Source organism: Hemitrygon akajei, chromosome 6 (assembly GCF_048418815.1).
Source record: "Hemitrygon akajei chromosome 6, sHemAka1.3, whole genome shotgun sequence".
Classification (NCBI taxonomy): domain Eukaryota; kingdom Metazoa; phylum Chordata; class Chondrichthyes; order Myliobatiformes; family Dasyatidae; genus Hemitrygon; species Hemitrygon akajei.
Window position 1 is genome coordinate 114,113,020 of NC_133129.1, and position 26,804 is coordinate 114,139,823.

General features: G+C 43.8%; 1 protein-coding gene across 1 annotated transcript in view; it reads right to left on the minus strand.

Moving 5' to 3' along the window:
* The window catches only part of madd (MAP-kinase activating death domain), a 259,573-nt gene that overhangs the window by 35,082 nt on the left and 197,687 nt on the right, over positions 1-26,804 (minus strand). The window contains exons 8-15 of the mRNA XM_073050049.1: positions 16,217-16,270; positions 14,067-14,161; positions 12,748-12,831; positions 7,807-7,965; positions 6,138-6,258; positions 5,427-5,489; positions 4,236-4,356; positions 4,044-4,149 (exon numbers count right to left, since the gene is read on the minus strand). Of these exons, the coding sequence (XP_072906150.1) occupies positions 4,044-4,149; positions 4,236-4,356; positions 5,427-5,489; positions 6,138-6,258; positions 7,807-7,965; positions 12,748-12,831; positions 14,067-14,161; positions 16,217-16,270 (803 nt within the window). The remainder of the gene's footprint in view (positions 1-4,043; positions 4,150-4,235; positions 4,357-5,426; positions 5,490-6,137; positions 6,259-7,806; positions 7,966-12,747; positions 12,832-14,066; positions 14,162-16,216; positions 16,271-26,804) is intronic.

The window sequence follows — 26,804 nt, forward strand, 5'->3', positions numbered from 1 at the left end:
ACACCACCTATCTTAGTATCATCTGCATACTTACTAATCCAATTTACTACCCCATCATCCAGATCATTAATGTATATGACAAACAAACATTGGACCCAGTACAGATCCCTGAGGCACACCACTAGTCACCGGCCTCCAATCTGACAAACAGTTATCCACCACTACTCTCTGGCATCTCCCATCCAGCCACTGTTGAATCCATTTTACTAGTTCAATATTAATACCTAACGATTGAACCTTCCTAACTAACCTTCCTTGTGGAACCTTGTCAAAGGCCTTACTGAAGTCCATATAGACAACATCCACTGCTTTACCCTAATCAACTTTCTAAGTAACCTCTTCTAAAAATTAAATAAGATTTGTCAAACATGACCTTCCACGCACAAATCCATGTTGACTGTTCCTAATCAGACCCTATCTATCCAGATAATTATATAATACCATCTCTAAGAATTCTTTCCATTAATTTACCCACCACTGACGTCAAACTTACAGGCTGATAATTGCTTGGTTTACTCTTAGAACCCTTAGAACCACATGAGCAATACGCCAATCCTCCAGCACCATCCCTGTTTCTAATGATATTTGTAATATTTCTGTCAGAGCCCCTGCTATTTCTACACTAACTTTCCTCAAGGTCATAGGGAATATCCTGTCAGGACCTGAAGATTTATCCACTTTTATATTCCTTAAAAGTGCCAGTACTTCCTCTTCTTTAATCATTATAGTTTCCATAACTACCCTACTTGTTTCCCTTGCCTTACACAATTCAATAACCTTCTCCTTAGTGAATACCGAAGAAAAGAAATTGTTCAAAATCTCCCCCATTTCTTTTGGCTCCACACATAGCTGTCCACTCTGATTCTCTAAGGGACCAATTTTATCCCTCACTGTCCTTTTGCTATTAATATAACTGTAGAAATCCTTTGGATCTATTTTCACCTTACTTGCCAAAGCAACCTCGTATCTTCTTTTAGCTTTGCTAATTTCTTTCTTAAGATTCTTTTTACATTCTTTATATTCCTCGAACACCTCATTTACTCCATGCTGCCTATATTTATTGTAGATGTCTCTCCTTTTCCGAACCAAGTTTCCAATATCCCTTGAAAACCATGGCTCTCTCAAACTTTTAACCTTTCCTCTCAACCTAACAGGAACATAAAGATTCTGTACCCTCAGAATTTCATCTTTAAATGACCTCCATTTCTGTTACATCCTTCCCATAAAACAAGTTGTCCCAATTCACTCCTTCTAAATCCTTTCACATCTCCTCAAATTTAGCCTTTCTCCAATCAAAAATCTGAACCCTGGGTCCAGACCTATCCTTCTCCATAATTATATTGAATCTAATGGCATTGTGATCACTGGACCCGAAGTGCTCCCCAACACATACCTCCGTCACCTGACCTATCTCATTCCCTATCAGGAGATCCAACACTGCCCCTTCTCTAGTTGGTACCTCTATGTATTGCTGCAAAAAACTATCCTGCACACATTTTACAAACTCCAAACTATCCAGCCCTTTTACAGAATGGGCTTCCCAGTCTATGTGTGGAAAACTGAAATCTCCCACAATCACAACCTTGTGCTTACCACAAATATCTGCTATCTCCTTACAAATTTGCTCCTCCAATTCTTGCTCCCCATTAGGTGGTCTATAATACACCCCTATAAATGTTACTACACCTTTCCCATTCCTCAATTCCACCTAAATAGTCTCCCTAGACGAGCCCTCTAATCTATCCTGCCAGAGCACCACTGTAATATTTTCTCTGAGAAGCAATACAAAACCTCCCCCTCTTGTCCCTCCGATTCTATCACACCTGAAGCAATGAAATCCAGGAATATTTAGTTGTCAATCACACCCCTCCTGCAAACATGTTTCACTAATAGCTACAACATCATATTTCCAGGTATCAATCCATGCTCTAAGCTCATCCACCTTTCTCACAATGCTCCTAGCATTAAAATAAATGCTTTTAAGAAATTCTCCACCTCTTACTCTCTGTATCCCTAATGCAGCAAACAACTTTACTATCTTCTTTTTCTTCCTTCTCCCCTACATCTTCAGTCTGAGTGCTCCCCTTCTCTATCACCTGGCTATCCTCCCTCACACACTGTCTACAAGCTTTCTCTATTTGTGAACTAACTTCCTCTCTTCTAGTCTCTTCAATTTGATTTCCACCCCCAACCATTCTAGTTTAAAGTCTCCCCAGCAGCCTTAGCAAATCTCCCCACCAGGATATTGGTTCCCCCAGGATTCAAGTGCAACCCATCCTTTTTGTTCAGGTCAAACCTGCCCCAAAAGAAGTCCCAATAATCCAGAAACTTGAATTCTTTCCCCTTGCTCCAATCCCTCAGCCACTCATTTATCCTCCACCTCATTCCATTCCCACTCTCACTGTCACGTGGCACAGACATTAATTCCAAGATTACTACCTTTGTGGTCCTTCTTCTCAACTCCCTATATTCTACTTTCAGGACCTCTTCCCTTTTCCTACCTATGTCATTGGCACCTATATGTACCACGACCTCTGGCTCCTCACCCTCCCACTTCAGGATATCTTGGACGCAATCAGAAACATCCCGAACTTGGCACCGGGAGGCAAACTACCATCCAAGTCTCCTGACTGCGTCCACAGAATCACCTATCTGACCCCCTAACTATCGAGTCCCTTATTACTTCTGCCTTCCTCTTCCTTTCCCTACCCTTCTGAGCTACAGGGCCAGACTCTGTGCCGGAGGCATGGCCACTGTTGCTTGCCCCAGGTAGGCTGCCCCCCCCCCCCCAACAGTACTCAAACAGGAGTACTTATTGCCACTGGGGTACTCTCTAGTACCTGACACTCTTCCCCCTCCCTCTCCTAACCGTGACCCACTTTCCTGCCTCCCGTGGCCCCGGTGTGACCACCTGCCTGTAACTCCTCTCTATCAACTCCTCACTCTCCCTGACCAGACAAAGGTCATCGAGCTGCAGCTCCAGTTCCCTAACACAGTCCCTCAGGAGCTGCAGCTCGGCGCACCTGGCGCAGATATGGACGTCCGGGAGGCTAGGAGCTTCCAGGACCTCCCACATCCGACACCGAGGACAACAAGCTGCCCTCACACTCATAATTCCCCCTTTCCTCAAATAACAGGAAAAATTGAAAACTAAACCTACCTTGCCTCACCCATTTTCACCTAAGCCCGTTCAGCCAAAGCCCTTAAGCCTTCACTCTGCTGCCCACAAATGACGCTGCCGTCTGTATAAGGCTGAGTTCCTTTTAAATCTTCCGCGCTTCACTGCCCGATATCACACGCCTGCGCAGTCCCACCTCTCTTAACTCCGATAAGAAGAAGAAAAAAAAATGAAAAAGACTCCCGCAGCACTCCCGTTCTGATTCTCAGACTTCCTTCTCCAAGTTAAACCCGAATTAGGATTTCTGTCCTTTTAAATCTTTGCGCTTCACTGCCCAACGTCACACGCCTGCGCAGTCCCGCCTCTCTTAACCCCGATGAGAAGAAAAAAATCAAAATGGTTCCCGCAGCACTCCCGTTCTGATTCTCAGACTTCCTTTTCCAATAGATAGGTTGAAAAAAATTAGGGTTTTTCTCTTTGGAGTGAAGGAGGATGAGAGATGACCTGACAGGGACGTACAAGATTATAAAGAGGCAGAAATAATGTGAACAGCCCTACAGACTTTTTTGCCCAGGGTGGAAATGGTTAATTGTGTAGGGGCATAATTTTAAGGTGATTAGAGGAAATTGCAGTGAAGGATGTCAGAGGTAAGTTCTTTACACAGAGAGTGGTGGGTGCATGTAACGCCCTGCCAGGGTGGTGGCAGAGGCAGATACATTAGAGGTATTTTAAGAAATGTTTAAATGGTCTCATGGATGACAGAAAAATTAGGAAGTAAGGGTTAGATTGATCTTAAGAGTAGATAGAAGTTTGTACAACATTATTGGCTGACAGGCCTATATTGTACTGCTATGTTCTATGACGTGTCTTTTATAGGCTATTTCATAAAGGTACTCTGGCTCCTGGTCCATGGAAGATGGCTGACCTTGACCATCAGCATGTAAACAATCATGTTGTAGAGTAATGTGGACAACAGTCGGTCCTCATCATCTTCCAGCCGCTTTCGATCGTGATCCCCCAGTGATGTGTACCTGTGTTGAGAAATAACAGGTCAGCTGATAGAGAATCATCCTCTTCACCAACACCTATCCGCTGTGCTGTGGTACATGTACATTACCTGTCAATCATTTCTTGTGGGCCTTGGTCCATGCCCATTCCCTCTCTCTCCAGCATCACCGCATCAAGGAAGGTATCCTCCCAAAACTGGACCTGGTCCCACAGCACTGACCGTTCCTTACCTGTGCATGAGCAGTTGAGACATTAGAGCCCTGCCCCTTCCCCTACTCTCTCACATCCAGGGTAACTAGCCATATCACCCGATGCACAGTAGTGGCATGCACTGAGGATTCTCTCTGACTTGTAGCCCAGAGTGACAATGGTTTAACTGGAACCACGTTAGAGCACGGGGACACAAACACCACACAAAAAGAGAAAACATCACACAGCAGTTGAGCCAGGGTAGAGACATTTGACTCAAGTGCTGGGGGGAAGGGATGGAGATGCTCCTCTTCTAGAGTGGCAGAGCATTAAATGTCATCGAAGATCTGCCGTGGGGAAGGGGTAGGAAGTTTGGGCCTTGCCATGGAGGCAGGGGCAGGAAGTTGCACCACCATTGGGGCACAGGCAGATAGTCGCCCCCTCCTGTAGGGTCAGGGGCAGGCAACTGCTTAGGGAGAGACTAGCTGCAATACCAACTATTGGTCTCACTCAACCACCTCAAACACTTCACAATGACATCCAGCAAAGGGAAAGGGAAGCACGTAACTAATAATCACTAGTGGATGTGCTACATACATGCTTCCAGCTGGTCACACTCGATTCCTTTCCAGTGACTTATTCTCCAGATTATCCACACGTACTGTCCCATGGCACTGGATAAATGTGAAAGGGAGTGGTGCCAATGCAATTAGGGGTCAATGGAGACTGGAGCAGAGGACAAAAGCAAGGTCTGTGAGCAGGAAAAGCAAGATTCAGCAATGGGGGAGTGAACACAGTGCCGTGGGGAAAGATGGGATTGGTGGGTATGGGGGTGAGGGAAGATGGTGTTCAGGTGGTGAAATGGGTTTGAAGTGGACGATTTAAGCAGGGTCAAGGTAGGTCATGAAGAGACACAGTGAGATTGAGTGAGTGCACATCAGGGGAGTGGCGGACCAGATGGGTGCCTGGGGAGCGGTGGACAGGGTGAGCACCATGGCTTCTGGTCATAGGACTGGAATCGTTTGTGAATGGCCAGAAACCTGGCCACATTCATGCAGCAGCTAGTCATGCATGACCTAATCACTTGCAGGCAGTAAAAGCGCTTTTTTACTCATAGATAAGGTTTCCATGGCTGCATCCTCCAGTTGATCCCACATTGAGCTCTTGTCTCTCCCTGATTGTATCCAAGGCAAGCGAGCCAGACAGCAGTGAAAATGAAAAGACTGCAGTATTTAGTTACAATCATCAGGCAGGATTATTTCTTAGGTACAGTACTTCACACAAATATTTCACAATGGAACAGAAGCACCACCACATGAGCACACAGTAGGGACAGCAGGAGGGACTCAGTGTAGAATTTGTGTTTCGGATTACTCACTAGATATAGAGAAAAAAATGTTCAATCTGAGAAACCCAGTGCCATGTTTTCAATCACATCTGAACAGAACTGTTCTGCATACTTGAAAATAATTGAAATTCCAGCATTCCTTCCCATTCAGGACTGACATCCAGCCTCAGTACCTGTACCTCAGCCATGCTGCTGACTACTACTGTCATTCAGCTGTGTCCACTGGCCCACTCAACCCACCACCAACTCAGCTACAAATTCCCTCCCAAGCAGCCAGCCCCTCAAGATCAGACCCTCCAGTCCCTGCATAATTACATCATACATCTTTTGGCTCTCTGGTGATGAGGTGCACTAATGCAATGGAACTCCACCAGACATGGGTCCCAAAAATTAAATAGTTATTTTGATTTTCTCCTGATTCAGCTCTTTGTGATCACTTCATGACAAATTGGCATGATGTGTTTCCATTCTTACCAAGCAGTCCTTCGTACAGATAGACCCGCTGACTGATATCTTCTGGGGGACCAGGAAGCTGTGGACTTGCAATGCTGCCTTTAGTCACCTTGAATCCAGGTACCAGCATGTGTGATTTCCCCTGTAACATGACAGAGACTGTGAATAACAGCCTTTTGCAAATCAACAAGTACAAACAAGCTGGTTGAACTCAGCAGGTCGGGCAACATCCGTTGAAATGAGCAGTCAACGTTTCGGGCTGAGACCCTTCGTCAGCCTTTTGCAAATGATCCTTTCACTTTCTACAAGTTTCTCCATATGTTTCCTCAATCTCCTGCCACTCCAAAGCACTGGTTACCTTACTCAGCATCGAATTCCGAACTCTTTTGCTCATACTTTTTCAGAAAGTTTACAACTCCCCTTTCCAATTTTAACAAGCTGGAAAATCCATCCCTGAACAGAGGGGGTGGGGTACAGCACCATCTATCAGCTACTTACAATGCAGTCCTTATTTACATCTTTACAACAGTTCACACCTCTATTCATGCAAAGATAAGCCTAATGATCCCCTCATTACCTCTATAACTCTTAACGACCCTCATGGTATTGCTGTAACTTTAAACAACTCAATTTATAAACCAGAAAACTACCCACCATGGATTAGAACCGAAGATGCCTCTTGAATGAGTGGCAAAACATCTTGTAGACAACACAGCAAGTCTAGTTGCCTTGATAGATAACCTTCATAGATAACTCCCTTTTTCATTCACTGTGGGGAAAGTAGTAATTCTACAGCTTTGCTCTCACTTAAAAGGCCAATGGCTGCACACTCCCAACGTTCTCCCATCCCCTACATTGCCTGACAATCACTTCTCTTTCCTCCACTGGCCTCCTTTTATTTAGGGTGTGGCAGCAATAATTCATAAGTAATGGTTTATTGTTCATCTTTGTTCATCATGAACAAAACAAAAAAGTTTATCTATTTCAGGCCACTTTCCTTTGTTTTAAAACAATAGGCCAACTAGATTCTTCCTAACACCAGTTAGTCAACAGATGCTGACCAACCCCAGAAGAGAATGAAACTGTGCTTTTTTTTCTCTCATTAGCACTCAGCTCCGTGGAAAGGCCAAGAACAGAATCCTGCTTCTATATATACAAAACTATCTATTCTGGGTACAATATTGAAAAAAAATTCATACAGCAGGTGATTTCTTTCTACTCTTTGATACCATGAAATTTTTCTTCCATTCCTATCGAGCTTTCAATGAACTAATGCAACATACTTCTTTCTATAATCTCAATTTGTGGACATCAACTCAAAGGTAGGGTAATTCTCAGCAGTTTCTAGAGCAGGTTACATGGTCGACACAACATTGTGGGCTGAAGGGCCTGTAATGTGCTGTAGATTTCTATGTTTTATGTTCAAAGCAGATATTTCCAGGACCTGAATTAAGTGACTTTCTGTTTGCCAACCCCTTGCCTCCTTTCCCTTTATCCATCTCTTCAGCTATGATTGCTAGGCTCCAAATGTTGGCACTTCACCTGTGGTCCACCCTAATGTAAACCACACCTCATATCAGCTGAAGTACCAACAATATTTGTCTTCAACCCAAAAGATAGAGAGGGGGGATAAAATGGAATCAATGCAGTTCCTTGTCCCAATTACAGAGAAGCTTCAATGGAGACTTACAAAAATATATCTGGTGTCAGTATTAGTCTCAATTTCGCTGTCAGAAAGAGTCACCCTGGATGTCTTGGTCCCCAGGGTATTTTTCCCTGCCTTGCTTTCACCAGCAGTGCTGCTGTAGTCACTATCTGCACCCAGGGTCTCTCCAGAACTGTTACTGACCTGGGACAAGAAGAAAAGAAATTCAGTGAGTTCCTATACCCCAAAACAGTCACAAAAAATCAGGGTACATTATGTTGTAAACTATTACAAGGCTCAGAGTACAGAGAAAGGAGTAATCTCAGCCGCAGGAAGGAGAAAAGATGGGATTAGGAGTACGGAACCAGTGACTGCAGAGTAAGAGTGTGGAGGTAAACAAGCACCAGAACCTCCTACGGGATCCCACCACCAGACACATCTTCCCCTCCCCCCCACTCTCGGCTTTCCGCAGGGATCCCTTGTCCATTCATCCCCCCCATCCCTCCACACCGACCTCCCTCCAGGCACTTATCCCTGCAAACGGAAGAAGTGCTACACCTGCCCCCACATTTCTTCCCTCACCACCATCCTAGGCCCCAGACAGTCCTTTCAGGTGAGGCACCACTTCACCTGCGAGACAACTGGGGTGATATACTGTATTCGGTGCTCCCGATGTGGCCATTTATACATTGGGGAGACCCGCCGCAGACTGGGAGACCGTTTCGCCGAACACCAGCGCTCAGTCCTCCAGCAGTGGCGGGATCTCCCTGTGGCCACACACTTCAATTCCACAGACCACTTCCACTCCGGTATGTCTGTCCATGGCCTCCTCTACCGTCAAAATGAGGCCACACACAGGTTGATGGAGCAATACCTTATCTCCCGCCTAGGTAGCCTCCTACCTGCCGGCATGAACATTCAACTCACAGACCTCTGTCGATACCCCTGCCCCCCCCCCCCCTTACCCCATCCCTATCTATAATTTTAGTCTGGTTCTCTTTCTTTCTCTTTTCCCCTCTCACTATTATCTCCCCCCAGCCCTACCTTTCTTTCTCTTTTATTTCCCATAATTCTCCACCTTCCCCCTAGCCCATTTCCCTTCAGCCTATTACTTCCCAGCTCTCTACTTCATCCCTCCCCCCACTTCTTATCCCCCCTCAACCATCCCATGTTACTTCACTCCTGATGAAGGGTTTCAGCCTGAAACGTCGTCACTACCTCCTCCCATAGGTGCTGTCTGGCCTGCTGAGTTCTGCCAGCATTTTGTGTTTTTATTTATTTCCAGCATCTGCAGATTCACTCGTGTTGCACCAGAATATAGTGCAGGGCTTTGGCTTGAGAAAGTGGGATACCACTTGAAGCATAATCTATAGAGCATGAAATCATTCTTAAAATACTGATAATAATCTGTGTGAGCACTAAAGAATCCTAAAAGTCCATTGGCGATCTGAAGTACCAGAAGACTGAAAAATCAGTAGCTTCAATTGGAACTCTTCTCCAGTTGAGATTCTTGAATGATGTGGAAAGGAGCAAGTCAGGCACAACACTGGAGCAATAGTAACCTCATTGAACAAATATCCTCCACTCTCTTATTTCGAAGATTAGGTCGTGTTTGACCACAGTAAGCAAGGTAAAAAGAACTAATGCATGGATTTGGGTGTGCCTCCAGTATAGAACAGGACTATCACTACGGATCTGGAGTAGATCAAACCTCATTCAGATCTGCTGATCATTTTATCTTCAGCTCTCCTGTAGGGGCCTTAAATTGTTAAAATGTACAGGGTTCTGAGGAGGAAGCAGCAGGGAGATCATACTGCAACAACACATAGAAGACTGTTGAAACTCTATCATATGTCTACAACAGTGGACAATATCACCCCCTTGGGGGTGGTGAGAGTTCCTAAAGGGCGATAAGGATAAAGGGAGTGGTGGGCAGGTGTTCAGTAGCAAGCAGACAGCTGAGAGATTACAGGCTTAATTTTTAAAAATGGATTACTTATTAAAGCATTTGACCCTCAGTGTTTCATAATTGATTACAATGATCACCTCATCTGTTGCCGTTGTCTAAGACTTTACTTGAAATACATTATAGTTGTTGAAAAGCAATGTAACACTTCTGTATTTGGCATATTATGAGAAATCTGGACTGAAGAAATAGTGTTACTTTTCAACCTGGCCCACACATTACTGCCATTCATTACTGTATTATTAGCTGGTATGATTCCAAAACTCTAATCAAAAACTGATACAATTCCTGTGAATTAGGGTATGGAGTTCAATATAGTAAAGCTCAGAATCTGCCCTTTCAAATGGTCTTGACCGCATTTTTCTAGCCCACGGCCCAACCGAGATATCTTTGCCTGGAAGTAATAAAGTGGGACAAATGTCAGGATTTCTCTGAGCATCATAGCTTTCCCCTCCACAGCAGTCAATGTGTCTGTTTTATGAAAAAATAATCAACTAAGACAATGAAACTGTACAGGCTCCTTGAACATTTTAAGAGAATATATTCTGATAAAGAAAACAAGACCTTGGCTTATTTTTAGCCACGACATGTAAACTTTCAGAAATGGAGATCACTTCAAAACACGTTTCCCAGCACATCACAACATAACACTGAATGGTTTGCATGGCTTCATTCAACATTTCATTGCTCATTGCTGATCTGAATAACCCCATACAATTGGAGAAGAACTGATTCAGCCAGCAGTAAGGGAGGGTCTGAATATGGTTTTACATAAGTCACCAGACCAAATAATTAAAGTGATTCCGCTCAGTGAGAACTCTTTCAAAAATGAATAGCTGAAATGTCTGAGAATGTGGAAGACACATTGTGAAACAGTTTGCTCTGCAGTTCGATGGGTCAACTTTGCCAAACAACAAATCTTTGCTTCTTGGTTATGTTCACTTCATAAAAATTGAATGAATGGTTCAAGAGTTGTTACTTGTAAGGGGACTAGAAACAGATACGAAGGGGGAGCCAATACTTCAGGAAATTGAGCAATTTTTCAAAAAGAAAGACATTCCACTCATCAACTGTTTTTGCTCGTGCAACAGATGGGGCACCATCAATGACAGGATGCCACCATGGGGTTACTACTTTCTTGAAAAAAGCAGCACCTAACATATTTACCATTCACTGTGTATTCACAGACAACATCTTGTCACAAAAAAAGCTAAGTGATCGGCTGCACGAATCATTAAGTACCACTATCACAGCGGTAAATAAAATCAAGTCCCACGCTCTCAATTCTCAAATATTTTGTATTGAGGATGATCAATCATTTGAATGTTTGCTTTTGCCCACCGATGTCAGATGGCTTTCAAAACAAAACTGCCTGACATGCTTTTTAAAACTCATGAATACTAATTAGGCAAGAATATTCATAAAGTTTAACGAAATCTTTAAGGAAATTTTGTGAATCTTATCAGTTGCATCAGTTGTCTCCACAATTCTATCTAAGTTAAGTGTAATATTGGCCATTGTGTCCTTTTCCAACTTCCAAGCCTCTCTGAGTTAGAAGAGAAAGAAAGGAAGATCTTCAAGTATACAGTATCCAACTGGGTGAACTGCATAAGTACATGTCAAGAGAGATTTCAGGATTTTCACTCAATCCAAATTCCAGACTGAGTAATAAATCCATCCTGAACGTTTGTAATGAGGAATTAACAGCAAGGATAGAGAAAGAACTGATCTGGCTATAAAATGACTTTCAGCTGAAACAAAAGATTATAAGATATAATTAGACTATTAGGCCCATTGAGTCTGCTCTGCCATTTCATCATGGCTGATCTAATTTTCCTCTCAGCCCTAATCTCCTGCCTTCTCCCCATATCCCTTCATGCCCTGACCAGTCAAGAATCTATCAACCTCTGCCTTAAATATACATAAAGACTTAGCCTCCACATCTGTCTGTGGCAAAGAATTCCACAGATTCACCATTCTAAAAGGATCCCCTTATATTCTGAGTCTGTCCTCAGGTCTTTGACTCTCCCATTATAGGGTTCACCAGTCTCTGATTCCATCCACTCAGACGATGGCTGCTGTGCTTGTCCCTGCCTTTCTTTAATTTGCTCTTGCTATTCAATCCCAGAAGCTGAATGGTCGCTGGTCAAAGCTCTTTTTTGTTGCAGCAACCCCCTGCTGGTTTTTCTACTTGGGCAGTGAACCTGAGTGATATTCCTTGTGATGTCTGGATGGTTGCTCGTCAAAGCTCACAAAACTCAAAGCTGAGGTTTAAAAAAACCATATCAAGACTTTTGGTTGCAGAAAGAAATCTCTGAACACAAGAAAAAAGTTAAGATGGTCTTTATTGCCTTTCCAAGATCATATTTAGTGGAACACAGTTTCAGTGCAGCAATGAAATTATTGCAAATTACTGAATGCTGGGATCTGAAGCTCCTAATTACATTTACCCTGATGTTGAGAAGCTGGTATCACTGCACCAAGACCATCATCTCAATGAAAGGTGAAAAAGCAATAAAATAGTGAATAGCTGGACTTCTAATGTATGTTCTAAAATTGACGAAAATTGTTTTTTACTGTAATTACTTGCAGTCTTAAATAGATTTAAGTTTTGCAATTGTTTCTCACTGACTTGAATTTGCAGTTCCTATTTTCTTTCACTTTGCAGTGTAAATCATAGTTCTTTATAGCTTTTATGTAATGTCCGGAAACTGGGGATGTGGTTTGGGAGCCAAGAGGCCTGTAGCCCTAAAAGGTTTAAGAACCATTGCTCTATATCAGTATAAACACCATTAATCTACTTTTGTCTCACTACAAACTCACAATCAGGGTCCAACCCTCTCAGATAGTGTTTTAATGCTTAGGAATCAACCACATGTGCACTCGAAGACCACTGTTAAATAGGTGTCAATTTCATTGTGGCATCATACTAGGCTAACAGGGAAAGTGGGCTATTGGCTATTCCAGTACAACACACAGGAAGAACACCATGCACACGCCACGGCTGGTCACTGCCCTACCACGGTGCTGCTTTCCGACTCTTGGCTGGTGCTCCGGGTGAGTACAGGCAGCTCAGAACTGGTAATAGACTCGCTGTCACTCTTCTGATGCAGTTGGAAGGTGGTGAAAGGATTGTGGAGAAGGTGGGGAAGGGAGATTAAAAAGGCAAGAGGAAAAGAACAGAACAATAATGCAAAGAATATTACCAGCAACACCCAAGAGAAAAACAGTTTAATTTCAAAGATTCATGTTCAACCAGTCTTACCAGCATAATGAATTGAGAGTGGTAATATATTCAAATTTTCAATCAGTGCAGCTACTGATGTTGCCTTGTATTTATTTTCTGCTGAAACTATGTAACAGGTCTGGAATAACAGTTCCCAGTGCTGCTGTTTGCAGCCTCTGAGGATTTTGTTGCCCTGTTTTATACTTTCTGTTTCACCAACCACCACCCCATTACTAGATTGTCATTAACCAAGACAGAAATTGTCTCCTGGTGTTGTCAGGACAGAGTTAAGAATGTTTGAATGGAAGATGGGGAATAAACTGAAGGCAGTATGATGAGATTTTTAGCAAATAAAAAACATTTTTAATTTACCAAGTTCAACATCTACCAAAGTTCAGGAAAAAATGTTTCCTCTCAGATTAATGGGGTTGAAGTTCAACAAATATATCATGTGTGATACAGCAACTACTTTATGTAATTTACAGAAGCTTCTATAACAGCAGCCTCTTTGAGATTATGGGCAAGAGGTTTCCATGCTCTGACCTCCCTATCTAAAGCTTCTCCTGGCAGTGAAATGTTATTTATCAGCTATGTGTAGGATGGCAAAAGGAATCATTAAAAAAAATAAGTTTTGGGCCCGGATTCAAGTATCATTCCACTTGATTACATAAACAAGAACTTATAGCTTAATTACCTACAATAAATCACCCTTTCGTGTAAGTTAATGATAACAACATCAAAGAGGATTTAATGGACATGCGTGAAAAGAAATCAAGTTGCAGGGCTACAGGGAAATGAAGTGGGGTAATGCTCCCCAGAAAGCAGCCTGGAGCCAATGGGCCAAGTGGCTTCCTCCTAAGTCACTGTAAGTATAAGAAACCTTGACCCGTCTCTTCAAATTGCTGTTCATCAACAAACCTACCCCGTCACCACACCTCCACCCAAAAGATCCCATTCAGGACACAATGAATTCCATTCAATCCAATTTGAAATCACATTGTTCAATGTATGGGTACAGACAATATCACAATCCACGTGCAACTAAGAGTAGCATGTTTCCAGCCATATTTTTAATGTTACATATTTCTTTAACAATGAGGTCCAAGAACTAACCTGCAGACTTGTTACACTCGTGCCGCTATCTTCGCTGATTTGTGATTTCTTCTCATCTGGATCAAAATCCGGTTGGGGTTTGGTATTCTCAGTACCTACATGCAACAGACATCATGTCAAGATGTGGGGAGGAAAATGAACCACATGGACTCAACCTGCAATCAGTTACTCCTCGACTCTCATCCAAAGTATCAGAGTGATAGAATTGCTAAAGAAACCAGAGATTGAAGCTGTTTGTGTTCCAATGCTACAAATATAAGGAGCTTTAGCAGACATCAATGGAATGCATCAATTTTTGCACCAATGCACGTTTGACAGCTGCCAAATTAGAATAGGTTGTATTTATAGAACCACTGAGTTATCAGCAAGTTCAACTGCCTAATTATCCCTGCAATCCAATCATATTGCCCCGTACACTCTCTTTACAATCAACACTACCCAATATACACCCATTTTCAATCAACCACCCAAAACAACCATATCTGTAAAGGCAGTCCTGATAATTACAATCACTACAACTCTTAAATAGGCCTCACAGCTGACAATTATTCACCTACATGAACTGTCAGTCCAATTATGCCAAAGACAATTTACAAGCAACCAAAAAAAAATACAAACCATCTCTGTGAGCAGAGACATTTGAGTCGGCCTTCCCAAATACTTTTCAAGTTTAATTGCCATTCAACCGTACATAAATACCCATGAACACAGCCAACTGAACAGCATTACACTTTGGGGCCAAGGCGCAAAACACAATATCAAAAGTCACACACAGCACAAAACACGTATAACACATATCAGTAAAATGCAGTCACACAATAGAGGCCACGTCCCCGAGTCCACGAATGTTGCAGCAGTCTGCAGTTGAACGCAATCCAACTAGTCTTCTGTCAAGCAAATACGGGAGGGGGCTGCAGCACCGACTCCAGCATGGTGCTGCACCACGTCCGGCACTCCAGTGGAGCGCCCTACTCTGACGCCTCCTCTTGGGAGGCTGTAAACAGGCTACAACCCAGGCCACGCAGCTCCCCCGCCGCCTACTCCCATCGTTTGCCAATAAATCAATGAATTGAACTTGCAGAATTCCACACCATCAATATCCAACAGGGTCTGGCGAGCACAAGAAAGGCATCTAAGACGATCACTCGCTGTTAGACTGCTCACCTCCTTCACGTACTGACGCCTCTCTGTCGCAGACAGCATCACGGTCCGCACAGAGCCAAGTTCCTTTGGTTTTCCCACTTCACTGATGGGATGGACCTGCAGTACTTCATTTCCAGAAGGGTCATTCCATCATAAAAAAAAGTTTAAAAATGACACAGCTTTGGTTCACCAAAGTGTGCCACAATCTTACTGGAAGCTTCATCTTTTGCCAAGCTGCATCTTCTTCCCTTTGAAATACTGCAGGTAAAATATTCCCCATTTTAGCTACCATGTGTAAACATCGATAATAATTTTTTCCAAGATTCCCCTAGTGAAGTCTGTACTCCACCACTGGCTTACCAGTGAGAGTAACAACTGTTGATCATTTCTCCTCTTCAAAGCTTGCTGGATTTTGACAAGTGTGTTCCATTATCCTCCTCTCAATGGCACACAAATCCTGCTACCTTCCCCTTCGATATCCCAAAGCAGCTGCACTACTCTTGGTTGCCAATTTAGCATGACTTGCTCATGGATTTATCTTACCTAAGTGATGACAGCGAGTCACATTGATTTACAAAGAGCATCCTTGGTGAAGTCAATGAAATTCAAAGGGTATTGAGTAGCAATGGAAGACAAAGAGCAAAACTAGGCACTGACACATCAGTCAGTGACCTAATGACCCATTGGCCAACTTCTATTTATGCATGCGGTGCAACTACACAGCAATGAGCTCACCCTCACTCTACCACACCTGCATCTGGCAAGTTTAATGGGTGAGACAGAGTGTGAGAGAGAGGAAGAGGGGGGGAAAAGGAGAAAGTCTGAGCTGAAAAGTGATGAAAGAGGAGGTACACAAACCTAACAGCATGTCTACAGGTGAGAAGCAATGAGTCTATAGCAGATGTTGCGAAGGACTATGATTGAAACAGAAGACAGGCTAGGGCACCTAGCTAAAAAAAAAGTAGTAAGTACTTTGCACAACAGGCCTGAGGTATCAAATTCCTTACTCTGTTTCTCCAAAGCTTTTTGTTTTCTCACATCCTGGTGCTTGTTCCACAACTCTACAACCCAAGATGCATTGCAAGCAGGAAAGAAAGACAGAGAGAGTCAGAGATTGGTTCGATAGGGGAAATGGAGGACACAACACAACCAGGAAGAAGCCATTCCCAAATGGAGAGGACTTCTCAGTGATCACATGAGAATCAGCAAAACATAAGTTTCCCTACATGTTCTACAAGTAATCTCGAAAACCTCTCTTCTGCCTCAAACCTTTCTACTCTCTGGTGCTGAGCTAAAAGCGAACAGGAACACCCTGACATGCCTTACTCCCAGTGCACTGACAGAGCTTCATCGTAGCCCAGAATCCCACTCAGAAACTTCCCTAGCATCAGCATTCCTCAGTATCTCTCTTCCCTGGGCCTTGGCAGGTAGTTAGAGACAGTAGGACTGACTTTTGTTGGAATGTTTCCACCTGACACTAGCAGAACCACCTTCCTGTACTTCCAAGAGTTCAGATAAAAACTAGGTATCTTCCAGGGGAGAAATGAAGCCTCCAACTAATGCACTGATGACAGGTGAAGAATGTCAAAATCATGAAAAGGAAGCTTCTGATAAATGTCAGGAGCAAGATTCAGCTAATAAATAGGAGATTAAATAAAGCACAGAAGGAAAGTGAAAGGTTAATATGGGAGGGAGAGAAAGGTGACAAAAGACTGGCAAACATTAAATTGAACCCAAAACATTTAACAAACATAACTGGCGTTCGGTGACCCTTTCAAGAGTTTACACTCAATGAACTACTTTTAAATAGCCATTATAAAGTAGAAAACATGGTTTTTATACTGTCAGTTTCCATAAACTAGCAATGGCCACAGAATGTGTTTTGAGTTGTATTTGGTAAGGGAAAATATAGACCAGATCACCAGGGGTAATTCTCTTCTTTGAAATACTGCATTGGGATTTTTCATCCACCAGAGAGAGCAAACATGGACATAATTTAACAGCAACAAATAAAAAGCTGGAATAACCGTGGGTCAGGCAGCTTCTGAGGAGTTTGTGGCAGTTTGAGTTTTAGGGTGAACTAATTCTACTCCTATTCATTGGTTCTCCCTCCAATGGCTCTTGCCTCTCCACCATGCATCTAATATCTCTCCCAGAGATCAGGGGCCTATTCTCCCAAACTTACTGCATCCCTCTCTTTTACTACATCCTCCACAACTTCAACCTGCAGTTTTTCTCATTCCTGACATACATCAAGAATTTTAAGTTCACTCCCCTTCAGATTACTTTATATTTCTCAGTCCAGATGAAGGGTTTTGACCTGAAAAGTTGACTATCCATTTCTGTCCACAGATACTGCCTGACCTGCAGAGTTCCTGCAGCAGCTTGTTGTTTCAGATTCCAGCATCTGCAATCTCTTGTGTTCCCACAATTTAACATCTCAACTACAAGATGACATCTCTACCAATACAGCCTCCCAGAGAGTATTATGCTGATTTACACTGAGTGTTACTGTTGGGTTGTATGCCTGAGAATCTGAAGTGGAACATGAATTTGCAGCATTTTCATTAGGAGGTAAAAGTGCTACAAGTTGTGGCTGGTATGACGAATGAGATTTGTTAGGAAGAAGGTTGAGTCTCTTAGGGAGCTAAGGGCACAGGAAGAAGGTATGGATAAAATAAAAAATGACTACATCTGTCTTCACAAGGTTAAAATAAAAGGTTACTTATGAACTATACTATAAGAGAGTACTGCTGCTACTCGAGTCGCACTTAGGTCCCAGCATATCGATGTAGTCATAAAGGAGGCAAGACAACGGCTATACTTTATTAGGAGTTTGAAGGGATCTGGCGTGTCAACAAATACATTCAAAAACTTCTATAGTTGCACTGTGGAGAGCATTTGACAGGCTTCATCACTGTCTGGTATGGAGGGCCTACTGCACAGGACCGAAAGAAGCTGTAGAAAGTTATAAATCTTGTCAGCTCTATCTTGGGTATCTACAACGCATCCAGGACATCTTTAGGAAGCGGTGTCTCAGAAAGGCAGCATCCATTATTAAATACCTCCAGCAGCCAGGGCATGCACTTTTCTCACTTTTACCATCAGGTAGGAGATACAGAAGCCTGAAGGCACACTCTCAGTGATTCAGAACAGCTTCTTCCCCTCTGCCATCCAATTCTTAAATGGACTTTGAAGCTTTGGACACTACCTCACTTTTTTAATATACAGTACTTCTGTTCTTGCACATTTAAAAAATTAATCTACTCAATATACACAATTGATTTACTTGTTTATTTATTATGTAATTTTTTAAATTATTTTTTTCTCTCTCTCTGCTAGATTATGTATTGCATTGCACTGCTGCAGCTAAATTAACAAATTTCACGTAACATGGCATTGATAATAAACCTGATTCTGAAAGAGAAAGAATACTAAAACAATTAGCAATACTTAAAAGTTACCAAATCACCTCATCCAGATAGAGTACATTGTATGGTTGTTGAAAGTGGCAATGGTAGAAACATTAGTCCTAGTCCTTCAGAGGACTAGACAGCTGACAATATATTACTACGTAAGAAAAGGCAGGGTGATAATCTAGATAAATATAGCCCAGTCAAATTTACGTTGGTGGTAACGAGACAATTGAAAGTCAGTATCACAGACAAAATAATCATTAGTTTGTAAAGGTATGAGCTAATCAGGCAAAGTCTCAAAGGAAAAATAACACCTGAACTAGCTTGATTCTTTGTCAAGGTAAGAGAACATTAATTGAAGCAGCTTAATTAACGCAGTTTGCATTAGCTTGAGAAAATCATTCAACAAAGTAGCTGGATGAGAAGACAGAGAATGTTTATTTAGTGACTGCTAGTGTAGACAACTGAATAGCACAACTGCAAATGCTAGATATCTGGAACTACAACTTGAAGTACTAGAGATGCACAGTAGGTGAAGCAGCATCTCTAGAGAGAAAAACACTTTTGTTCCTTTTTCCTCAGATGCTGCCCGTTTTGCTAACTATCCCCAACCTTCCCAAAAGATTCAGAATTAGTTCTGTTCAAAAAGTTGTGGGTGATGGGTAGCTACACTGGAAGGAGGTAGCCAATATTCTTAGCAGTGTCTGTGAAGGACGTAGAACACGGAATAAGGAGTGGAAAGGATTATTATGAAGAAAATACAAAACTTGCCAACATTATGTGTAAAAGTTAACATACACTTCAGAAGAGCACAGATAAGCTGATGAAGTGAAAGATAATGTGATAGTATTCTGCAACTAGTCGTTGCTTTTTGCCACAAACAATTTTGGATGCAATCTGGAATTAAGTTCTCCTTAGATTCCATAGGTTTCTAACTTCCCAGTACATCTGAATGTGGCACCCTGTTTAAAGCCTTGCAATCAATTTGGAGCAAATGCAGTAAATCAGGCATCACCCTCGATCAATCCATGCTACATTTCCATGATGAATGTCTTTTTAATGAAGACTCTTCCTAAATTGATTTCAATAATTCAATCACCTCTGTGGTAAAATTAATTGGTCAGTAATCACTTTCAAATGATAGTCCAAAATTAGCAGTCCTCTAACCTCCTGGCACAAACCCCAAAACCAGTGAGTAATGAATGACAAGCTTCAGATATTTACTTCAATCCCTGGACACATTTCATCGAAGGTTAGTCAATGTACTGATTTCCAAACACATTTTGTATTTATCTCATTCACTAGTCCTCAACCACAACTTCCACACCAACAGTGACATCTGTACCCAGTGTTACTGTATACCATTGAAGTGGGGTCTGTACCCAGTGTTACTGTGTACCATTGAAGTGGGGCCTATACTTAGTGCGACTGTATGCTATTGAAGTGGGGTCTGTACCCAGTGTGACTGTATGCTATTGAAGTGGGGTCTGTACCCAGTGTGACTGTATGCTATTGAAGTGGGGTCTGTACCCAGTGTGACTGTGTATCATTGAAGTGGGGTCTGTACCCAGTGTTACTGTGTACCATTGAAGTGGGGCCTATACTTAGTGCGACTGTATGCTATTGAAGTGGGGTCTGTACCCAGTGTGACTGTGTATCATTGAAGTGGGGTCCGTCCCCAGTGTGACTGTACGCTATTGAAGTGGGGTCTGTACACAGTGTGACAGTGTACCATTGAAGTGGGGCCTGTACTTAGTGTGACAGTGTACCACTGAAGTGGGGCCTGTACTTAGTGTGACCGTATGCTATTGAAGTGGGGTCTGTACCCAGTGTGACTATGCTATTGAAGTGGGGTCTGTACTTAGTGTGACTGTGTGCTATTGAAGTGGGGTCTGTACCCAGTGTGACTGTATGCTATTGAAGTGAGGTCTGTACTTAGAGTGACTGTATGCTATTGAAGTGGGGTCTGTACCCAGTGTGACAGTGTACCACTGAAGTGGGGTCTGTATTTAGTGTGACAGTGTACCATTGAAGTGGGGCCTGTACTTAGTGTGACAGTGTACCACTGAAGTGGGGCCTGTACTTAGTGTGACCGTATGCTATTGAAGTGGGGTCTGTACCCAGTGTGACTATGCTATTGAAGTGGGGTCTGTACTTAGTGTGACTGTATGCTATTGAAGTGGGTTCTGTACCCAGTGTGATTGTATGCTATTGAAGTGGGGTCTGTACCCAGTGTGACAGTGTACCATTGAAGTGGGGCCTGTACTTAGTGTGATTGTATGCTATTGAATTGGGGTCTGTACCCAGTGTGACTGTGTGCTATTGAAGTGGGGTCTGTATTTAGTGTGACTGTGTGCTATTGAAGTGGGGCCTGTACTTAGTGTGACTGTATACCATTCAAGTGGGGTCTGTACCCAGTGTGATTGTATACTATTGAAGTGGGGTCTGTACGCAGTGTAACTGTGTATCATTGAAGTGGGATCTGTACCCAGTGTGACAGTGTACCATTGAAGTGGGGCCTGTACTTAGTGTGACAGTGTACCATTGAAGTGGGGTTTGTACCCAGTGTGACAGTGTACCATTGAAGTGGGGTCTGTACCCAGTGTGACAGTGTACCATTGAAGTGGGGCCTGTACTTAGTGTGACAGTGTACCATTGAAGTGGGGTCTGTACCCAGTGTGACAGTGTACCATTGAAGTGGGGTCTGTACTTAGTGTGACTGTATGCTATTGAAGTGGGTTCTGTACCCAGTGTGATTGTATGCTATTGAAGTGGGGTCTGTACCCAGTGTGACAGTGTACTATTGAAGTGGGGCCTGTACTTAGTGTGATTGTATGCTATTGAAGTGGGGTCTGTACCCAGTGTGACTGTGTGCTATTGAAGTGGGGTCTGTACCCAGTGTGACTGTATGCTATTGAAGTGGGGTCTGTACCCAGTGTGACAGTGTACCATTGAAGTGGGGCCTGTACTTAGTGTGACAGTGTACCATTGAAGTGGGGTCTGTACCCAGTGTGACAGTGTACCATTGAAGTGGGGTCTGTACTTAGTGTGACTGTATGCTATTGAAGTGGGTTCTGTACCCAGTGTGATTGTATGCTATTGAAGTGGGGTCGGTACCCAGTGTGACAGTGTACTATTGAAGTGGGGCCTGTACTTAGTGTGATTGTATGCTATTGAAGTGGGGTCTGTACCCAGTGTGACTGTGTGCTATTGAAGTGGGGTCTGTACCCAGTGTGACTGTATGCTATTGAAGTGGGGTCTGTACCCAGTGTGACTGTGTGCTATTGAAGTGGGGTCTGTAACCAGTGTGACTGTGTGCTATTGAAGTGGGGCCTGTACCCAGTGTGACTGTGTGCTATTGAAGTGGGGTCTGTATTTAGTGTGACTGTGTGCTATTGAAGTGGGGCCTGTACTTAGTGTGACTGTGTATCATTGAAGTGGGGTCTGTACCCAGTGTGACTGTGTATCATTGAAGTAGGGTCTGTACCCAGTGTGACTGTGTGCTATTGAAGTGGGATCTGTACCCAGTGAGACTGTGTATCATTGATTTGGGCTCTGTACCCAGTGTGACTGTATGCTATTGATGTGGGGTCTGTACCCAGTGTGACAGTGTACCATTGAAGTGGGGCCTGTACTTAGTTTGACTGTATGCTATTGAAGTGGGGTCTGTACTTAGTGTGACAGTGTACCATTGAAGTGGGGTCTGTACCCAGTGTGACAGTGTACCATTGATGTGGGGTCTGTACTTAGTGTGACTGTATGCTATTGATGTGGGGTCTGTACCCAGTGTGACTGTATGCTATTGAAGTGGGGTATGTACCCAGTGTGACTGTATGCTATTGAAGTGGGGTCTGTACCCAGTGTGACTGTGTGCTATTGAAGTGGGGTCTGTATTTAGTGTGACTGTGTGCTATTGAAGTGGGGCCTGTACTTAGTGTGACTGTATACCATTCAAGTGGGGTCTGTACCCAGTGTGATTGTATACTATTGAAGTGGGGTCTGTACGCAGTGTAACTGTGTATCATTGAAGTGGGATCTGTACCCAGTGTGACAGTGTACCATTGAAGTGGGGCCTGTACTTAGTGTGACAGTGTACCATTGAAGTGGGGTTTGTACCCAGTGTGACAGTGTACCATTGAAGTGGGGTCTGTACCCAGTGTGACAGTGTACCATTGAAGTGGGGCCTGTACTTAGTGTGACAGTGTACCATTGAAGTGGGGTCTGTACCCAGTGTGACAGTGTACCATTGAAGTGGGGTCTGTACTTAGTGTGACTGTATGCTATTGAAGTGGGTTCTGTACCCAGTGTGATTGTATGCTATTGAAGTGGGGTCTGTACCCAGTGTGACTGTGTGCTATTGAAGTGGGGTCTGTACCCAGTGTGACTGTATGCTATTGAAGTGGGGTCTGTACCCAGTGTGACAGTGTACCATTGAAGTGGGGCCTGTACTTAGTGTGACAGTGTACCATTGAAGTGGGGTCTGTACCCAGTGTGACAGTGTACCATTGAAGTGGGGTCTGTACTTAGTGTGACTGTATGCTATTGAAGTGGGTTCTGTACCCAGTGTGATTGTATGCTATTGAAGTGGGGTCTGTACCCAGTGTGACAGTGTACTATTGAAGTGGGGCCTGTACTTAGTGTGATTGTATGCTATTGAAGTGGGGTCAGTACCCAGTGTGACTGTGTGCTATTGAAGTGGGGTCTGTACCCAGTGTGACTGTATGCTATTGAAGTGGGGTCTGTACCCAGTGTGACTGTGTGCTATTGAAGTGGGGTCTGTAACCAGTGTGACTGTGTGCTATTGAAGTGGGGCCTGTACCCAGTGTGACTGTGTGCTATTGAAGTGGGGTCTGTATTTAGTGTGACTGTGTGCTATTGAAGTGGGGCCTGTACTTAGTGTGACTGTGTATCATTGAAGTGGGGTCTGTACCCAGTGTGACTGTGTATCATTGAAGTAGGGTCTGTACCCAGTGTGACTGTGTGCTATTGAAGTGGGATCTGTACCCAGTGAGACTGTGTATCATTGATTTGGGCTCTGTACCCAGTGTGACTGTATGCTATTGATGTGGGGTCTGTACCCAGTGTGACAGTGTACCATTGAAGTGGGGCCTGTACTTAGTTTGACTGTATGCTATTGAAGTGGGGTCTGTACTTAGTGTGACAGTGTACCATTGAAGTGGGGTCTGTACCCAGTGTGACAGTGTACCATTGATGTGGGGTCTGTACTTAGTGTGACTGTATGCTATTGATGTGGGGTCTGTACCCAGTGTGACTGTATGCTATTGAAGTGGGGTATGTACCCAGTGTGACTGTATGCTATTGAAGTGGGGACTGTACCCAGTGTGACTGTGTGCTATTGAAGTGGGGCCTGTACTTAGTGTGACTGTATACCATTGAAGTGGGGTCTGTACCCAGTGTGACAGTGTACCATTGAAGTGGGGTCTGTACTTAGTGTGACTGTATGCTATTGAAGTGGGTTCTGTACCCAGTGTGATTGTATGCTATTGAAGTGGGGTCTGTACCCAGTGTGACAGTGTACTATTGAAGTGGGGCCTGTACTTAGTGTGATTGTATGCTATTGAAGTGGGGTCTGTACCCAGTGTGACTGTGTGCTATTGAAGTGGGGTCTGTACCCAGTGTGACTGTATGCTATTGAAGTGTGGTCTGTACCCAGTGTGACTGTGTGCTATTGAAGTGGGGTCTGTAACCAGTGTGACTGTGTGCTATTGAAGTGGGGCCTGTACCCAGTGTGACTGTGTGCTATTGAAGTGGGGTCTGAATTTAGTGTGACTGTGTGCTATTGAAGTGGGGCCTGTACTTAGTGTGACTGTGTATCATTGAAGTGGGGTCTGTACCCAGTGTGACTGTGTATCATTGAAGTAGGGTCTGTACCCAGTGTGAATGTGTGCTATTGAAGTGGGATCTGTACCCAGTGAGACTGTGTATCATTGAAGTGGGGTCTATACCCAGTGTGACTGTATGCTATTGATGTGGGGTCTGTACCCAGTGTGACAGTGTACCATTGAAGTGGGATCTGTACACAGTGTGACAGTGTACCATTGAAGTGGGGCCTGTACTTAGTTTGACTGTATGCTATTGAAGTGGGGTCTGTACTTAGTGTGACAGTGTACCATTGAAGTGGGGTCTGTACCCAGTGTGACAGTGTACCATTGATGTGGGGTCTGTACTTAGTGTGACTGTATGCTATTGATGTGGGGTCTGTACCCAGTGTGACTGTATGCTATTGAAGTGGGGTATGTACCCAGTGTGACTGTATGCTATTGAAGTGGGGTCTGTACCCAGTGTGACTGTGTGCTATTGAAGTGGGGCCTGTACTTAGTGTGACTGTATACCATTGAAGTAGGGTCTGTACCGAGTGTGACTGTGTATCATTGAAGTGGGGTCTGTACCCAGTGTGACTGTGTGCTATTGAAGTGGGATTTGTACCCAGTGTGACTGTGTATCATTGAAGTGGAGTCTGTACCCAGTGTGACTGTATGCTATTGAAGTGGGGTCTGTACCCAGTGTGACAGTGTACCATTGAAGTGGGATCTGTACTCAGTGTGACAGAGTACCATTGAAGTGGGGCCTGTACTTAGTGTGACTGTATGCTATTGAAGTGGGGCCTGTACTTAGTGTGACTGTGTATCATTGAAGAGGGGTCTGTACCCAGTGTGACTGTGTATCATTGAAGTGGGGTCTGTACCCAGTGTGACTGTGTGCTATTGAAGTGGTATCTGTACCCAGTGTGACTGTGTATCATTGAAGTGGAGTCTGTACCCAGTGTGACTGTATGCTATTGAAGTGGGGTCTGTACCCAGTGTGACAGTGTACCATTGAAGTGGGATCTGTACTCAGTGTGACAGAGTACCATTGAAGTGGGGCCTGTACTTAGTGTGACTGTATGCTATTGAAGTGGGGTCTGTACCCAGTGTGACAGTGTACCATTGAAGTGGGATATGTACACAGTGTGACAGTATGCCATTGAAGTGGGGTCTGTACTTAGTGTGACTGTAGGCTATTGAAGTGGTGTCTGTACCCAGTGTGACTGTATGCTATTGAAGTGGGTTCTGTACTTAGTGTGACTGTTTGCTATTGAAGTGGGGTCTGTACCCAGTGAGACTGTGTATCATTGATTTGGGCTCTGTACCCAGTGTGACTGTATGCTATTGATGTGGGGTCTGTACCCAGTGTGACAGTGTACCATTGAAGTGGGGCCTGTACTTAGTTTGACTGTATGCTATTGAAGTGGGGTCTGTACTTAGTGTGACAGTGTACCATTGAAGTGGGGTCTGTACCCAGTGTGACAGTGTACCATTGATGTGGGGTCTGTACTTAGTGTGACTGTATGCTATTGATGTGGGGTCTGTACCCAGTGTGACTGTATGCTATTGAAGTGGGGTATGTACCCAGTGTGACTGTATGCTATTGAAGTGGGGACTGTACCCAGTGTGACTGTGTGCTATTGAAGTGGGGCCTGTACTTAGTGTGACTGTATACCATTGAAGTGGGGTCTGTACCCAGTGTGACAGTGTACCATTGAAGTGGGGTCTGTACTTAGTGTGACTGTATGCTATTGAAGTGGGTTCTGTACCCAGTGTGATTGTATGCTATTGAAGTGGGGTCTGTACCCAGTGTGACAGTGTACTATTGAAGTGGGGCCTGTACTTAGTGTGATTGTATGCTATTGAAGTGGGGTCTGTACCCAGTGTGACTGTGTGCTATTGAAGTGGGGTCTGTACCCAGTGTGACTGTATGCTATTGAAGTGTGGTCTGTACCCAGTGTGACTGTGTGCTATTGAAGTGGGGTCTGTAACCAGTGTGACTGTGTGCTATTGAAGTGGGGCCTGTACCCAGTGTGACTGTGTGCTATTGAAGTGGGGTCTGAATTTAGTGTGACTGTGTGCTATTGAAGTGGGGCCTGTACTTAGTGTGACTGTGTATCATTGAAGTGGGGTCTGTACCCAGTGTGACTGTGTATCATTGAAGTAGGGTCTGTACCCAGTGTGAATGTGTGCTATTGAAGTGGGATCTGTACCCAGTGAGACTGTGTATCATTGAAGTGGGGTCTGTACCCAGTGTGACTGTATGCTATTGATGTGGGGTCTGTACCCAGTGTGACAGTGTACCATTGAAGTGGGATCTGTACACAGTGTGACAGTGTACCATTGAAGTGGGG